The 18,455-nt window shown below is 41.0% G+C and overlaps 1 protein-coding gene across 1 annotated transcript in view; it reads left to right on the plus strand.

Moving 5' to 3' along the window:
- zcchc24 (zinc finger, CCHC domain containing 24) overlaps positions 1–18,455 on the plus strand; it is a 53,427-nt gene that overhangs the window by 4,820 nt on the left and 30,152 nt on the right. Inside the window, exon 2 of the mRNA XM_006630265.3 lies at positions 2,207–2,407. Within this exon, the coding sequence (XP_006630328.1) occupies positions 2,207–2,407 (201 nt within the window). The remainder of the gene's footprint in view (positions 1–2,206; positions 2,408–18,455) is intronic.

Raw genomic sequence — 18,455 nt, forward strand, 5'->3', positions numbered from 1 at the left:
AAGGCCACGGAACCCCCTGCTGATTTTTATACTCTGAATGGAAGAGTTCACTAAGGTCCATCTGATTCTTTCAGTAGAGTATATGATGTCTATTTACTGAAATATGGTGCCCAGTTATACCCTCCTCTATCTAAGGAATTGTCAGCTTTAGTTGTTTTTTCTTTTTTTGTACTTCTGTTAGTCCATTGTTTACCTAGGATAAAACACACATAAAAGCTTCCATTTGAAATGTGCATATATTTCACATTCAATCTCTGATGTCCTTTGCTTGCATAATCTTTTAGTTAATTTTTAACACTGACATTGTAAAGATTTTAATATGTAGTCAGTATTAGTTGGTATTTTTTTGTTTTCTCATTGGCTGCATTAAGATGAAGGCTTACTAGCCACTGAGTGTTGCACTGATTCACAATTTGCAGGAAAATATAATTAAGTACTTTTTATCAACTGGCAGCATTTCATTGTATGGTTTTGGAATAAATAGACTAACATGTAAGTTCAGGATATCTGTGCTTGTATTGAATTCCTCTAAAACTGTTTTATGGTTATGAATTTGTGCATTGCATAAAGAATATTGCAGTACGTGGTGGACGTTCTGAATTACTCAGTTCTTCCAGGTTTGATCACTGCACAACAGATTACTATTTAGATTACAGCAGATTATTTTTTCATCTCTCTTTCATAAGATGCTGTGTTTCTAGGAAATCTAAAGGAAGTATGCATTGGAAGGATATTCTGAATGGTCCCAAGAGTATAGGAAATGAGAAGGATTTTCCTGCTCTCTGGAGAAAGTGCATCGCAGATGAAAATTGATGAGGAAGGAGCTGAAATTCAGGAGGAAAAGAAGAATGTTACATTTTTGTTTTAAGTTTTTAACTTATCATAGATTCGGTTGGGGGTTATCCTATCCTGTTAGAGGAGGGCTGGTGTCTCTCTGGGTCTCTTAAAAGTGGTGCACGATTAAGATTACATGCTGAGTTGGACAGAGAAACTATAGCGCCTTATTCCAGTCTGGTCCTGGAAGAGTGGGCCTCCAAAAGTTGTAGTTTTTTTTTAATGCTGCTTTAGTTGTCCTAGCAATGAGTTTAAGGATGGCAGCATCAGGTTGCATGACATCTGGCTATATCTGTACAGAAGTTAAGCTTTTCAGATTTATTGCAATATTTGATTTTCCTTAAATGAAGTGGCGTCATGCCATATAGGCTACCCTGGACATGTGACAGATAATCCTACACACTGTGACCACAGAGAGAGGAGGATCCCAAGATGGACTCCGTGTGTTCGAACAGGCAGGAACTGTCTTGAGCGAGTGGCAAACCGGAACATGTTTCGGGAAACAGAACGTGTGTGAGGTGCTCTCTTCTAATCCACGCTAATGACTGTGCACAGTGCTCCAGAGGACATAATAGCCCAAACACAGCAACACCGAACAACACACGAGGGTGACGTGCATGGAAGAGATGTTGCAATTAACGTGTTATTTGGAAATGCAATCCAGCTGAAGTCTAGAAAATATAAGCAAGTGTCTGTTTTGCAGACTCGGGCTGTATGATGCTCCTTCCATGTTTACATTCAATGGTTTTTACTCATGTTGGCTTTTCCCTTCTGGCCACAGGCCACCATGGCCCTCATGCCAAAAACAGACACCAGCTCAACACAAGCCCCTTATTTTGGTGTAGGAGTTCACTAAGGGCAAGACGCTCCATATTTCGTCTCTAACAGAGGCAAGATGTTCAGGGTAGTAATGGCACTTGTACACCACACCTCAAGGGAGATACGATTAAGAGAAAACACTCTCCCGTCAGCTTCTAGAATGCTTTCTCCTAGATTTCAGCAAAAATTGTGACATATCTAATCCTACTGCGAAGGAAAAGTAATGTTAGCTTTCTTAAGGGAGTGCAGGATTCCACCTCAGTAACTCTGCTTGCGTTATTATGTTTACTGTGAGACATGTCCAGGAAACCTCATGTTTTGATGTCTACCTCATCAAGGATCTGATTTCTGGTGAGAACCAATGGAAACACTCCCATATACCCAGGAGATAAGCCTTTGTTTACACAACTAGCACCTTGAGATACTGCTTGGCCTGGATTACTGGCACAATAAAACAGTGGGTCTGTTTAATAGATATATAATATTAATGGACCTAAACTGCAGGTTTATTATTCTGTGATTTTTAATATCCTTTTCTTATTTTAAATTGTAGGCTTTAAATAACAGTCTCTACAAAAGTGCCTCTCCATATGGCTCCCTCAACAACATTGTGGATGGACTGAGCTCGCTGACAGACCATTTCTCCGACCTGTCTCTCTCCTCTGAGCCGCGCAAGCCCAGCAAAAGGCCTCCTCCTAACTACCTGTGCCACCTGTGTTTCAACAAGGGACACTACATCAAGGACTGCCCGCAGGTAAGAAACACAGCTCCCACAGAGAGGGCTCATTTCTTAGACTAGCATTTGGCTTTATAATAGGCATTGCATCTTTGTCAAACAGCACCCTCAACAGTATTCCATCCAATTACAGGGTATATGTCTGTCAATACAGAGGATATACTGTAGGCACAGTTTTTGTAACATTGACTTATGGGCAGTTCGATAATGAAGAATGATGTACTAATTGTAATTGAAGACCCAATATACTATTGCACCCTTTAAAGTCAAAATGTGGCCTTTTTTGGGCTGACGTACATGCACTTTTGCTTTCTAATGGAAAGCAAAGCCTGTTGTTGCGGTCGTCTTGCTGTTGTTTGTCCACGTCAGGGTGATTGTGAAAGCAGTGGAGCTTCCCGGAATGACAAATCACCAAACTGCCTTCATAAATGGACAATGTCTTGTCCACTGCGTACGAAATGAATTTACGGGATCTGGCATAAAGAAAACATGCCCTGGGCTGCCATGTGTGGCTCATGGATCAGGACGAAAATTTTAACAAATCCCAAAAGCAGTACTGAAAACATTTTGAAGCTTCTTTTCCAATCACAAGGAATGAAGCTATTTACTTTTCAAGCGTGTCATGTAAAATGAATAATGTGCAACAGGTGGCAACAGTTATATGACAGATGTGAATACCAAATTATGTCAGGATCAGGGATAGAAAGCCTTGCACCACTGTAGTGTTGTGGAACATATTTGCTTCTCGGAATGGAATTTGCTTCAGCATTCAGTAGAGCTCTTCATGCTAGTGATATTGTACAGTAGTAAGACCGTTATTTTATGACATTTGCAAGAGTAGTCAGTTACCACTGGGTTATTAATTTTAAGTTGAGAAAAACAGAAAATAAAGGTAACAGGTCTGAGGACAGTGAAGGAGACAGCATTTAAAGCAGTGGGCCCACTTAAAAAAAAACCTGGCAAACATCTTATTTAATTTGGTGGATGTCTTTGTTTGCCTAATCAGTTAAAGGAAAACCAAACACTGTGGAATTTTGGTTTTCTGGTAATGTTACGGGCTAGTGAAAAAAATATTTTGTAATAGTAATGCCAAATGGAAACATGCTGAGGTCACGGAGAACTAAAAACTACTACAGGGAGATAAGAAAAGTTCTCAACGCAAGGAGCCCGTTCAGTAGGTAATCTCCAATTGGTCTGGGGATCTCATCCTGCTGTGTCTTGAATGAAGCCAGGGTATGTCTCTGTAGCTTGTTCCCGGCTCCCACAGCTCTTTGAATACAGAAGTTCTCCTGTTCTCAATTTTTAAATGCACTTCCATGTAGTTTCAATTTATTTCTTTGTTTTGTTCTGAAGAAGTCCCGTGGACTGACTTGGTCACTGCCTTTCAGGATGTTTCTTGTCCCATGTCCCCTCATTGGCTTCTGTTCAATTCCTTCATTTTCAGTGTAGGACTCTCCCTTAAGCTCTGGAATGCATGTTGCTGATTGAAGACAACCATGATTGGCTTTGTGATTTATCAGCTGGTGCAGCGACACTGTTTGTCCGTTATCGGTGTCTCGTACGTGCTGCTCGTATTGCCATGTGTGACTAAGTCCTATCCAGTTCCACGACTGTGCCACGTTGCAAATGTGGAAGGGGGTGGGCACAGTGCTTGATGTAGCACGGTTTGTTTGATAAATGCAAATTATCTTTGTATAAGCCAATGTCAACAGGGAAACTAACACAGAGTTAAAACATTGTTTTGTGAGAATACTGATTTGTGGACATTGTGTGGGCTGCCGGCGACATTGGATTTGTTTTTACTAAAAAAAAAAGGAGTTGGGTGAATATGCCCTGCCCCAGGGAGGGGCAATAAAGTCCAGATGTGGGATTAATACTGTAAACCTCTCTCTGGGAAAGATGTGGGGTTGTTCTAGTATAGTACATCAGAGGGTGACATACTTCTGAAACTCATGGCTATGTTTGATTTGTCATTGATCACTGGTGTTATTGGGTCTCCAGCCATTAACGTTTCAGAAAACATAAGGTTGTCCTTTCAAGTAACACGAAGTAGAAAACGTTTTGCCACTAGAAACAAATTGAATAACCTTAGTAAACTGGGAAAGCGCTCTAAAGTCTTAATTTTAAATTCTTGAGCTCTGAATTCTTGATGGTTTATAAGAGCAAGTGATTTCGGTTTATGGACTTGATGTTGTTTGCAGGAGCTTGATGGGAAAAATGGAAAAGATGCATTAACAAATGACAGCCCTATTGAAAGTTTACTTTTCTAATCCTTTGGGTGAATGTTTGTGCACAAAGACATGCTGACCTGTGGAAAATGTTTGTGTAACAAGCTACTATTTCTAAACTTGTAGGTTCCGGTAAACCCCTGGATACCAAGCTATAATGACATTTTGTTTTTTTGTATATTGGCATGTAATCATTAATTTGTACAGTGACAATGGGAACTTAACAGAACTAAATTACAAATGAGAAAAAAGGCTCTTTTGGCCCATGTGGCCAGTTTGGTGGCTGGGTGATAGTTGATCCAAATATCTTATCCAGCCGTTTCTCGAAAGGAGCAGAGGGTATCGGCCTCAACAGCATGGCTGGCTAGCTTTTTCCAGACTCCACCACCCTTTGTTTGTAGATGCTATCGTCTGCAAACATGATTAGATTACTAACTATACCAGTGTAAATCAGTCTTGATAAAGTATTACAAAACAGGCTACAGTACCTTCTGCAATAAAGGACTGTGGTTCTGATTGTGGTTAGAAGTTGTATTTTGTTGAATCATTCATAAACATTTTATTAATAGCATATTTTTTGGCATTTGCAGCCCTAATGTCTTGCCATTACACTTTTGTGGAAGTTTATCAAGTCATCCGAAAATGTAAATGTACTGTATTGTATGTTTTGTCCGAATTCTTTCATATTCGTTTACATCGATAGATCTTTGAACAAGACCTACATTTTCTTGACTATATCCTAGACACCTACTGGCATACAGATTTTCAACTTCAAATTGTTTAACATAACTTTACATGTCATAGAAGTCTTAATTCCTGGGTCCAGTCCTGGCCCTTTCCTCCGTGACTATTGGAAGAGTTTTATTAAGGAGCTGTGGCCTGCATCTTGTTTCCTTATGTGCAGTTGGTAAGATCTGGTGATTTGTTGACCTTAAGTCCTTCTTGTACCCAAAACACTCCGGCCTCTTTTATGATAAAACTGTTTAATTCAGAATATTGTCCATCTGCCTGAGGCATGTCGATTTCTTCCTTCATGCCTCAGGACTGACTCTGAACACCTGAGTGGCCTACTCATTTTGTACATCAGCCGTTTCCCTTTCATCTAGAGGTTTCCCTTTATTGTCCGTAATACACTGTTTTACCCTTCATTACAGTTTATTTATTTCTCTTGGCCTTTTCCACTACCCTTTTACTCACGCTTGTAAATGTGTACTCTTTTAACTGGATGCTGTTCTGTTTAAAGGTCTTTCTTTTTATATTTTTTCCTGATTGGCTTACTAAACCATTTTGCTTTAACGTCGCCTGAACAAGCAGGGAAATAGTAGATGGATTGCATGGCCGAACCATTTGTATTATTGCTTTCTAGGCCGTTTGTTCCACGGATGAATCTGCCTTGCGCTCGCTGGAAGTCAAATCTGCTGATGCCGTTTCCAGATCTGTCCAGTCCCATTCTGTTTCTCCTGCAATCGTTTCATTTCTTCTTCTAGTCAGTTCCCTAGTGGTTTGACCTCCGTTTTCCTGTCTCTATCTTGATAGTTTGGAAAGGCTGGATTAGGACGGGCATCCCGTCTTGTAGGTGCTCTGACATGAGGAAGAAAGGATGTCATTTGTCACAAGAACAACAGCTGCCTTTGCTGGAAGCCTTGTCCGGACGCTGTCTATCACCTCCTCTCTAGCGAGTGTTGACTCTGGGCCCTAGAAGTGTACCTCAGCAGTGTCCATGAATGTCTTTCACACCCCACCTCCCTTATTCCTCATTTTAATTCCCAGCTTTTTTTTTAACCAAAACAGATTGATGGTAGTGACACTGGGCACACTGTTTACCCTAAATCTGTTTAGATTGTCTCCCTTTAGGAGGTTTATTTGGAATAACGTACCCTCCGTCACGCAGAAGTCAGGGCTTTGGAGATTTAGTTTTTTCCTATCTAGTTGACAAAGTAAATAACTTTCAAGTAAGTCCGCTCTATAATTTGGGGGCAGGGCTGTCCCCCATTGTGAAACTTAGAAGGTTCAATGGCCTCTCAACATTTCACTTTCTCTAAAGTTCTCTAAAAGTAATAAATCCTGAGGCAGGCTGGTCCCGCTCAGAAGTCCGGGTCCTGTCTAGGAACAGAGACGGCCTTGCCAGGGTAAATATGGAGCTCTAGCTTCACAAAGGACTGCAGGATTTGTGATCTGCTGCCAGCATTAAGGATCACATTCGCACGCATTCTCCAGGTGCATTTTGCCTCTTTCTTTTTTGGGGAGAAAGTGAAATGATCCCCAAACGGTCGTGGGGCAGTTTCTGAAGGATTCAACTACTGGAACCCATATCCAGAGAGATCCTGGGTGAATTGGCTGCAAAGTGAAGATGGTTCGAACAGAAGCTAAATCCAAGTTAAAAACCGTTTTTTTGCACAGTGTGCAGCTAATTAAGGCCTGCTTTTCAAAAAAACAGGAGGTGTAGGGGTTTAGAAGATTGTGTGTGAGGGGGGGGGATCCCCTTGACTTTCAGCTCCTGAGGGCTGAAATTCAGCTTCACTCATGAGAAAGCAGCAATGAATGGCTGTTGGTGTCAGACGAGTCCCAGGGAGTCTTTGTTAGACAACAAAATCCGTGCACAGTTTGGCATGGTTAGGTACAATTTGTCAGTATCTGTTAAGGGAAGACCACACTGAGTTACAAAGGGTTTTTATTCATAGGGATCCCTTGGAAAAAGCTCCACCCTTTGCTGAGCTAGAAAACTTTTGATCTGTGTTTTTAAGCCTGGGTTTGTGAGTACCTTATGTGAGTGGGTGAATGATTCCTGGCAAGTACTGTACATACTATCCTCTAAAAGGATGAAACGGGATAAATATTCTGTATTGTAATGATTCTTGCTTTTGCCAATAAGATCTAGTAGAATGATTGTTTTTCGAATTTACAGATGTTATGCATGTAGTTGTTCTAAAAATTCAGAAACAAAATGGTCAATAATTATTATTATTATAAAATGAATATTTCTGTATTATTTCTTATTGCCTGACTGACGTTTTCAACTTTAAACATTCCCTGAATGGATTTTGTGGAAAAAGCTCTTGTTTCTTGGCTTCTTTGACATTGCCACAGTACTCTGCACTAATGGATATCTCCTGACCTTTGACCTGGCTCAGCTGGAAGTTTCCTGGTGTCCCTATGGGAGGGACCATGCTGCACCAACACTTTCCCTGAGGGTCCCGAAGCTCATTTTTACTGATTTACCTTTCATTAGCAATACTCTTCCATTTTATCTTAAAACAATGGTAAAAGCCACGGTGTAGACAACTGCTGTTTTTTTTTATGACCAAAGAAAGTTGTAGCAAGTCTGATGTTTTTGTGCAGTCATCCTAACAGGCTCTGTCTGGGGCCAAATGTTGCTGACTAGCAGTACCTCACCACTGGCCATCTGTTTTGTGCCCTTAATGTTTCTCAGCTGCAGTGTCAACACCTAAGCTGGCGAAAGGTGGTAAATTCATCTGAAACTGCCATTTTGTTATTGCAGACCCCACTAGGGTCATGGCAAATGGGAACCATGTTACTCCCAGGAACAAGACAGGGCATCTTGGCTGCCTCCAGGAGACCCAGCATATCCACATTGGAATACGGTAGTTCATCAGTGCCCCAGCCACAAGGGGCAATTGTGCAACTGTGATTGCATTCCTGTGCCTCTGATTCCTTTTGAATGATGGAATAATAACCCCATATGACAGAATGCATAGCAATAGAAACTCAAATCCAGCTTTACATCCAAGCTGCACTTAATGTGTTTAAGCGCCACGGTTTTGCCGCAGCTATACCCCTTGATCAGTTTTTCCCATGGTGAGGAAATATAGTTACAATATATGTGATAGTCTTATCAGCTCCATTTCTGCAGAATGAGTTGCTCACACAGAAGGCTGTGCTAGTGACAAACTTAAAGAGAATGGCTGGGCATTTTGTCTGCTCTGATTCAACACGACTTTGCCATTCATCTCTGAAATACTGTCCTTTGCACAGCACTTGGTCTTTGCTTTTGCTTTTACTGGCCAGCAAGTAACTTTTGTCATTTATTACTGCAGTTTGCAGTATTGATTGTCTCCTTTGACCAGTTCAATGGGTAACATATCTGTGGAACGAACATGTCTGTCGCCAGTTGAGAAGAGCTTTGACCTAAACAGTAGTTACTTCATACGTCCACAGACGGTTATAGTACATGAATCATGGAGAGCTGAGGTGGATTAATGCTGGAGCTGATCTAGATATTACAGAACTGATACTCTGCAGTCACTTTAAACTGCTGATGTTTAGAACACAGTGAAATAGCACAACGCAATTTAGAGTTGTTATCATAGAGGCGAACAGGACCCCAGCACAATGTTCCAGCAGACTTCATAGCCAATATAATAATATTGCCCTCTTCTGAACCTTCCTGACAGGGTTGTGACAAAGCAGCAGGGCTTAATAGAGAATGAAGCAGAGAATGAAGCAGGGCAGGCACATTGACGAAACTTCCTTAAAAAGGAAATCAAAGGGTTTCCTGCCAGCTGTTTTGTGTTTTGTGCAGGAATATCAGCCTTCCTTTGAGTTTGCTGATACAACAATCATTGCACTTCCCTTAGCTGCAAGATAGCTTCAGCTCAGCTTCTGCTTTCTCTGGCAAGACTGCGCGTGTGTGGATGCAGCAGGTAAATCCTGCATAGCTTGCAGCCATCATGGAATCTTGTTCTTGATTTGATAACAAGCCCAAACTCTGGACCAGCAATTGCGTTTGAAAAGGTTACAAGAAATCCTGATAATGTGAACATTCGACTGATTAAGAGGTATGCTTTTGAGATGGCCATCAAGATCCCCTGGTTAATCAGAGGAACAAAACAAAACGCCTTCTATGCTCTTTAGGGGTTTGCGGCTCAGAAACCTTTTTCTTTCATATTTTGCTGAGACGCGTCTAACTGGGTTTTTTCATCTATTGTTGGGTGGTGATGTCAGATTTGATCAGAATGCAGAATGCGTTTCAGAATGTCAAATTCACGGCACTGAATGGGAGGGAATTTTAGTGACAAAGACTGCTACAGTTTTCAAGAAAAAGCCTAATAGGTTGTCCGAAAGCTGCAGAAATGGATGAACAAAGTCCTTTTTGTTTTGCGTAATAGACATATATTGCTGAGGGTATTTAGCTTTGACTTTGTCAAGAAGAATATAAATCATTTCTCCTTGGGGCAGCATTAGTCTTTAGTGTCCCTAGAGCTTTGCAATACTTGTGCTTTATTAACTTATGGCAATTATTTTCCCATTAACTTTAGCAGAACGTTCCATGGAGATTACAGTCCTCTCTTTTTACTAAAGAGATGTGGTCAGGAGCAATAGCCAGAGCAAAAGTTTCATCCATCATCAATCTGGAAGCCTCTTGCTCCCGCTGAGTGTCACTGTGACCTACAGCCCATTCTGAAATTGCAGGACACATGGTGGGAGCGCACCCTGGATGGGACTCCAGTATAGAGTAAAAATTAATTAAAGAAAATAAGCAGTTGCAGAAGATCCCACGTCATCCGATACCATTGCATAATCAGCACACAAAAGAGTGTTTGTCTTCTGCCTAGTTGTCTTTTTTTTGTGCTTGCTTCACTGAGAATTCTGTAGCTCATAGCTTCTTTCCAAAGATAGGTACTAAGTAAATTGAATTACCCATTGGTTATTATTCAGGGTTTCTTGATGGGGAAACATTTGAGCAGTACTTTTCAATAGGCTTTTTAAAAAAACCCGTGATCTTATTCCTTCAAAAAATGAATTAACAAATATTAGTGTATCTAGTTTACCAAGGAAAATTGTGGTGGTCTCAGGTGACGTTCCAGTGTTGAACTCCGTATGGAAACAGTGAAGAGTGCTGCCAATAAGCTGATTTTTTTTCATCAATAGTGGCTTCATATTAAAAGGCAGACCAAATTAATTAGCTGACTTTACTAAGCCATTATTGGAGATCTATCACTGGGAAAATTCGCAAGATGAAACCCACCCTTCAGAAATGTTTTGACAGATGTTCGTTTGTGGTGGAAGCACAAAATGAGCAGCTCTGCAGTGTTGTGATTATCCTGGGGGCTTCCTTGGGCTCTGCTGTTTCCAAAGTCCATGGAATCACACCTTCCCTGAGTTTCATATTGTGTCTGTTTGCCCACTTGCACATTGTGCAAGGTGCCCAAGGCTGACCATCATCTAACAATGTTCTTAAAGTAACCAAAACTACAAGCAGCCTCAAAAGAACAAAGGTTACAAATCGCAGGAACCATCTGGCCCATCCACCCCATTTAGTGGATAATTGATCCAAGAGTCTAATCCAGTTACTTCTTGAAAGAATACAGGGTTCAACAATATGCCTGGGTAGCCTGTCTTCATACTCCCAACGTCATCTGGGTAAAGCAGGACCATTTGTGTCCTCAGGTTTGTGTTTCACTGTTCAGTGCCACCCCTTATCAGCACCGCTCCTGAACTGTGCTTCAGTTTTCATGTTTTTGATGAAATACATTAAAAAGGTAATTCATCTGAGACAAGGTGAAAGGTACCCCTGAGACGGTAATGCGAAATACGCTACATTCCCAGTTCAGCAGTTTAATAAAGCTGCTGTAGTCGCCTCTGTGTAAGCCTTTATCATTTTGAATTGGGCCCTCAACTCTGAAACTACAATTCTTAAGCATCCAACAGTGTTGACAGTAAATCATAGAGTCGGGACCCTGTGGTGGTATTTCTGGGGAATGGGTAACACTAAATAAGGGTCCTATTGTTTGCCTTCAGAAACCCTGCGCTAGAGGTCAGGAAGTCAACTCTTATTGTTTGCCCGGTAGGGTGCTGGCTACAACTCTGTTAGACTTAAGTCCTGAAGTGTCATTTGTCATTTTTTCACATTGCAGTATTTTTTACCTTTTTAAGACTCTTAAAGCAGAATTCTCTAATAAACATTTTGTGAGTGCTTAGATTTAATACCTTTGTGCTTTGGAGTTTGGAAATACTAGATTCGACTCTACCTCTCATAATTTTGTGAGCCAGATGTCCCCGTTTAGACTGACAGTCCTTTATTTAAGGAATGTATGATATTGCATGTGGGTCTTTAAAACAGGGGTGAAGAACACTGATTTTAGGAACTGTTAGTAACCCATATTAAGCCCAGGGTTCAAAGATTACAGCTGGATTTGTTTTACCAATGTGTCTGCAGCACATAAAAACAATGGAAAAAATAATTACCTACATACAATAAAAAACAAATGTGAAAGATCAATGTGCTACCACATTTCCACAGTGTATAAAACTGCTCCGCAGGCATTTTAGTATGTTAGTGCTGTTTTAATAAACAAACGATATGATGACTTTGGGAAGAGTAATTATGCACAATCATTTTCAATACCAAAATGTAAAGTTGCACATTGAAATTATTTGAAAAGCGTTTGTGATGATGAGCTCTGCAGCAGTGGGTTTGATTTGCAGTGGCTTTTAGAGATGAGTGAATTCTTAAGGGCATCACAATGTCAAGCTGTTTGGATTGAAACTGGGGGATTTCAGATGTCATAGACAAAGGTATGGTTGTCTGAGAAATGTGTAGGCTAGCTTGTTTGACTTTGCTTTGTGAATCCGTGTGGAGACATCTGCAGTGAAATACTGAAAGCTCAGAAGGCAGAGATCGTCTAATTGTACTTAAACAGTGTGTTGGGTGTTTTAAACTCTCTTGTAAAACTAAGAAGTTACATTTGTATCCGTGTTACAGTCTAGAGTTAAGTAACATTGCATTTACGCCTAGTTTCTGATGTGTATTCCTTCAAATTTCACTCCCAAGAAAGGATGTTTCTCCTTCTAGCTGTTTTGTTCTAATCAAATAAAGAATATGATTTTGTGTGTCTTCCAAAATGTAGAATTTCTTCTTTTTCCATTCTTGCAAAACAAAAAACCTTGACAAAGCACAACTACAGTACATTATATACGGTATTTGGAAAGTACAAGTTTATTCTTAGTTTTGTACCCCTTTACAAATGCTGCAGCAGTAGTAACTGATTATGTTAAAGACTGTGGTCTGACTGTTTTTGTTACTGATAACTGTGTTATCTGGAGGATGTATTTCAATTTGTTTTGGCAAGAGCTCCCTTGAGTTACTGTTCCGAGAGAAAGAATGGAGAGGTTCTGTCAGGGTTTTCAGAATTCTCTGCTGAAGTCCTGCGTTTTACCTCTAAAGTAAGTAACGTGGAATGTATGTGTTAAACATGTTTCCCACATTTTGGTTTTGACCCAAAGATCATTTCATGTTTAAATTTCACTCCTTTTGAAGAGGGTGTGTTATTTCTAGGAGATGCCTTAAGCAGCACTGGAAAGTAAACAGTGATTTTTTTTAATATAGGAGCATATTGTTAAAGAATTCTCCTTTGTGCTTTTATGATTTATTTTTGGCACCAGTCATTGAAATGTACATCTTTAAAGGTGACCTTAATTTGTCATTGAAACTAGAATCTGAAATTGTTCCAAACCACTACTTAAATACTAATGTAGCAAGAATAAATGTTTATTTAACTTTTAAATAATAAAAATCACTGTTAACAAATATTTGATCTGGAAATGTAAGCATATATGGTGTATACATATATAATATAGTAGTTTAACAGAAAATGCACTTAATTGAAATGAATAATTCACCCATTCATCCATTTTCTATCCACTTTATCCAGTACAGGGTTATGGGGGAGCTGGAGTCTTATCGCAGCAAGCAATGGGAGCAAGGCAGGATACACCCTGGACAGGACGCCAGTCCATCACGGGGCACACACACTGACACAGACACGCACACTCGCCGGTTTTCCCGATAGCCCATTAACTTCTAGTATGTTTTTGGACAATGGTAGGAGACTGGAGCACCTGGAGTAAACCCACATGAACACTGGAGGAACATTCCTTGCTATTTGCAAGGAGTTTGTAACCCAGGGCTCCGGTGCTGTGAGGCAGCAATGTCACTATGCTGCCCAAAATATGATTTCCAGAGCACAATTTGTAATTACTCGGAGGAAGAAGTGTAACATAAAGTGGATTTGAATTCCATTGCATCAGCATTTTAGATATTGGTGTGTTTTAGCAGGTTGACGCAAGACTTCTTCCTTAAAGCAGAAATCCTGAAGCCGTGAAACAAGGCGAGGTGATCTGTTATCCATTAGAATGAACAGTGGTTGACGTTTGCCTTTCATGTAAATAGCAGTGTCCCGTTGCTGATATTAACTTATTAACATTATATATGAATGGCTGATTTTTGTCCCCATTGTTAATAAAGTAAGTAGAGATGAAAGTTAAAGCTTACCCAGAACTGTACAGTAGACCTTCATGCTCTTTAAACACGGCATGTATAATTTCAGACTGTAAACAACACTTGCTGTTTTATCCTCTAGGGTTGGGTACTTTCCTTTTCTGGTGATTAGTGGGCTAATTGCCTTAGGACAGTATGTGGGCTACAAATGACATGTGGGTTTGAGTGAATAGATGCCAGTTCTAAAAAGTGTTCTCCATCACCTCTGAAAAGAGGCATGCACATGGAGCAAGTCAAGTTTTACATTGCAGCTCAGTCGGTTTAAGGGCAACACTTTCACGAGGATTGATGATTTTAAACAGTCTTAGCTTAGGTGGAAAACGAACTGGCTTAGATTGTGAGGTCTTCGGTGGTCTAAGTTATTAAGCCCGCAAACTGAAGGCTGGCTTGAATAGCTCCTCACCGACACTGCCAGGGCAAAGCTTCAGGGGTGTCCTGAGCTCGATGCGAGACGTGGAGGTGTGGGAATGTTTTTGTAGTCTGACCCGCTATCTTCCTTCCAGGCGGACGGGAGCCTCAGCTGACATTCGCCAGGTCAGGTTACGGAGCCCTGGTGACGAAAGACAAGCGGCTCCCTGCCGGAAGAGAGGGGCGGAGGGGAGGAGTGTGGGAGAGGACAGCCCAGTCAGGCAGGAGGAGAAGACTCTTGCATTCAAAATAGACTAGGCTTATACGTGACGTCCAAGGCCTACTGCATGGCCTGCACATCCTCTCCCTTTCAAATAGAGTGAGCTTGAACTCGCAGATACAGTAAAGACCACTTTTAGCTTGTAAGCAGTACTTAAACTCATAGCAATTGTTTTCATTTAGAACTTAGTCTGTGACTTGCTGCTCTAAGCATTGTCTTAAGTGAAATGTTACCTCTTTTACTTTCTTTTAGCAGTAAAGCGTTCAGGATGTGTTATTCTGGCAGTCTATGCGGTAAAGAACACTGAGTAATAATGTCTGGCTTTCCCTGTAGCGCAACCCTTGCTAGCTGTGGGATTAAAGATACTGGATAAATTCTCTCCTGCAGCATCGGAGTCCTGCTTCTGAAATAAGCAGAGTGTCTTCAATCCCCCCCCCCCATTCATATGAGACAACCCACCTGCTCCTGCTACTCACTGCCTGAAACCTAATCCCCGTGCACAGCTGTACAACTCTTCAGAGACGCGCTAGCCAGCACTGCTGCCTGATGGGATTGCGGTCTTGGTTAGAGCAAACGCAGAGGTCACTCCGTCACCAGGGTAAACAATCCCGGGGCCCGGGGCATGGCTCAGTGTCGGGATTACAAAATCTCGGAGCCCAGGAACACCGGAAACTCGCATATAGGAATCTGAAACCCTGCAGCAGATGTTTAGTGTTCACAGACCGAAACGCTTTTCCATTTATACAGAAAAAGACAAGACCGCCTCAGAATGAGTTTTGATTGGTCACATTATTTGTTGTTTATTCTTGACAGTTGCAAAACTGGATAATATTTCCTGTTCTTTCATAAAATATGCACTTGGCAGGCTTGTGGCAAGCTTGTAGCAAAATTAGGGTTTCCTGCTTGTCCTTGGAAAAAGACCTGGGAGTCAAATCAATCTGAGTGCCTTCAACTTTGAGGATTATTTGTATATAATGTATTTTGTGAGGTCTTTAAATACTAATGTAGTTGACAAAGGGATACTATTTTTTTCATCCTGATGTGTGATATTTTTCTGTAATTGCTCATTTTCTGAAAATTAAAAGGGTTTAAGAAGAACCAATTTTTGGTCATTCATACCCAAGATCTCAAATGTATTTATTAAGAAAGTTTGGTTAAACAAGTTCTCTTGTGCTTGTGGCATATAACTTTAATATTAAAAAGATCTATAAAACTTAAATGCCCCTTATTTTATTCTGTTAGGTTGGCTGAGCGGTCTGTCTATTAGGCGACTGGTCTTCAGCGTTATAAGCATTACTGGAAATCATGTCATGGAGGGATTTTTTTTTTAATCTGGAGCTCAATTTCCTGACTGACAACAATGAGAAAAATGTTTGCCCGAGTCCCGAGCGCAGACCTCGGGCCTCTTGCAGAATGTTTAGGGACTGGCCTCTTCCTGCACCGCGTCCCACAGAGGAAGCCTTAGCCTTGGCTGGGCCAACTTGTCTGCGCATGAGACCTCTGGCCGTCTGTCGCGCTGCTGAAGTCGCATCTCCCCGCAGGACTCGAGCATCGCAGAGCCTTTCAAATAGAACCGCAAGACCGCCTGTGAAACTGCTCATCACCCCCATTTAAATGGTGTAGTTCTAGACTGTCGGCGATCTTGTCTTTAAGACTTCCAATAAAAAAATAACACACTTTCACCAATCGGCAGCATGGCTTACAGCTAAACCTGCTGAAATTTAAATTGAGGTGGTCGTTGTTCAAACTTGTGTCCTGATCATTACGGCAGATCCTCACCTGGTAAGGCCCCACAGGTAACAGGTGCTGGGATGGAGCTGCCTGTTTGCTGTGTGTGTGCGCATCACTGATTAAAGCTGCAGCTTGCAGAATAGCCCGTCCTCTCCTCTCCTCTCCTCTCCTGCCTGACACCCCGTTGGTTACAGGCAGATAAATATTATTGCTTCCACATTTAAATAGCCGCAGAGAGACCAGATGAAGAGGAAACTGGCACAAGATGAAGGCTGAGAAAGAAATTTGGTATTGGATAAGAGGTTATCTTAACGAACAATCAAAGCATTTCGAAAACAAAGGAACTATACTGCTGGGGCTGGTAGAGTAGCATCTATAGAAGTAAAAAGGATTTTCTGGCATCCAGGTCCTGGAGTGACAAGGACACCTGTTAACACTTTAAAACCTGTGAATGAACAACCCTGTTTATAGACCTGAAGTTGCTCTTAAATATTAATTAATGGGTTCCATATGTCAGTAAAACTAAACCGAATTAGATTTAAAGTTCTCTGTTTTTCTGTAGGCAGTGTTGGTAGAATCATAAATTCATTCCAAATAGAAAAAGAGAAATATAGGCTGCATTTGAATACATGCAGACACACATAACATGCTTTTATCTGTTTTACAGTCCTATGCTTTAAATATGATTTTGCACCAAGGAAACAGCGTACCCACCTGGGGCTGAGAAACAGCAAATGGGGGCTTTGTGTTACTGTCACATCTGCTCTGTATTGCATGACCTCAGACTCAAGTTCTAACCAGAATAAGCTGCCTTGCTGAATTGAATTTTAATGCTTCTCTTTGTCCACTTCTACAGATCTCACTTGAAAGTCTTACTGGAGTTACTTCAAAACAAACTGAATAGTAGTAGGAGAGGTCTTTAAAGGGTTACTGAAAATTCAACATTACATTTACCCTGAATCGCATTTGTTTTGTATTCTGTCAACTGCTGTGTATATATAATCAATGTACTGAAACCACCAACAGGAGAGTTTCCGTACTCTCTGCGTTGATTGGAAAGGCTTGCTGCATGGTCTGTGCTTAAAGATTGTCTTGCTTGACAGATTGGAACATTCTTCCTTTCTGATACCTCAGTTGTAGTTAATGCAATGAAACCTTTAAGGAAGAAGTTAAAATATTCATTTTATTGAATTCTGATCATTTTTAATACAAGATGAATCCCGGAGAAGGGTAACTTACAGAGTTCCACAATTCAGCAGTTGTAATGTCTTAAAGTATTTTGGGAAATGAGGGGAAAAATACATTTGAGTTCAAAAGTACATTTGTATGCAAGCACTCCTTAGCTGTTGAATCTGAATGTACTGTTGTGTGTTGTCCCTTGTCTGCAGGAGGGTTTGAGCCTGTTCAAAGCCTTCATGCTGTGTCTGAGCTGAGAGAATAGCTCCCTATCCAGAAAAGGTCTGGGTTCATGTGTTTAGAGTTTAGAATAGCCAGAGTTAGCCTGTCTGTCTCTGGGAGGTGGGGGGAGGTGAACAGCCTGCAGGCTCAGAACACAAGGTGCCCCAATCCAGAACTGAACCCAGGCTCCACAGGCTGTGAGGCAGCAGAACTAACTGCCACACGCCATGCTACCCAGTCACAATATTTAGAAAAGGACGTCATTTTTTCCATCAAACCAAAACCTTTTGTTGTATTGGGTCTTTGAAATCAAGTTAAGCTTCCTTTTGATTATAGAAATAAAAAAAGCATGTGGTGAAAGGATTTTGGATGAGAAACAGTCTGTGTAACTCATTCATTTAACTGTCAACACAGACAGTTTGGATATTCATTGTTGTCAGAGGCGGGAAATGAGAGGAGGCCATCTTGCTCATCTGATACTAGTTCAGTAGTTTAAGTGAAGCTACGATTTTTTAGTTTTTTCCTGAATGAGTCCATAGTCTGGGGCCTCAGTCACCTGGCTGGGAAGTGTTCCAGATACCTACCAGTCTCTGCTGCAAGAACCCTGTCTTAGTCTTTGTCCTAAATGGACTACCTGTAAGTTTCCATCTGTGACACTGTATCCCTGCTTTGCCTGCCAGGAGTGAAGGTCCTGTGGATTAGACCAGACTAAACCTCTTCAGATTTTATCTTCTTGGACCAAGTCTCCCCTCAGTCTCCTTTGTACTAGATTGAAGTGCTTTC

Source organism: Lepisosteus oculatus, chromosome 4, assembly GCF_040954835.1.
Source record: "Lepisosteus oculatus isolate fLepOcu1 chromosome 4, fLepOcu1.hap2, whole genome shotgun sequence".
NCBI lineage: Eukaryota > Metazoa > Chordata > Actinopteri > Semionotiformes > Lepisosteidae > Lepisosteus > Lepisosteus oculatus.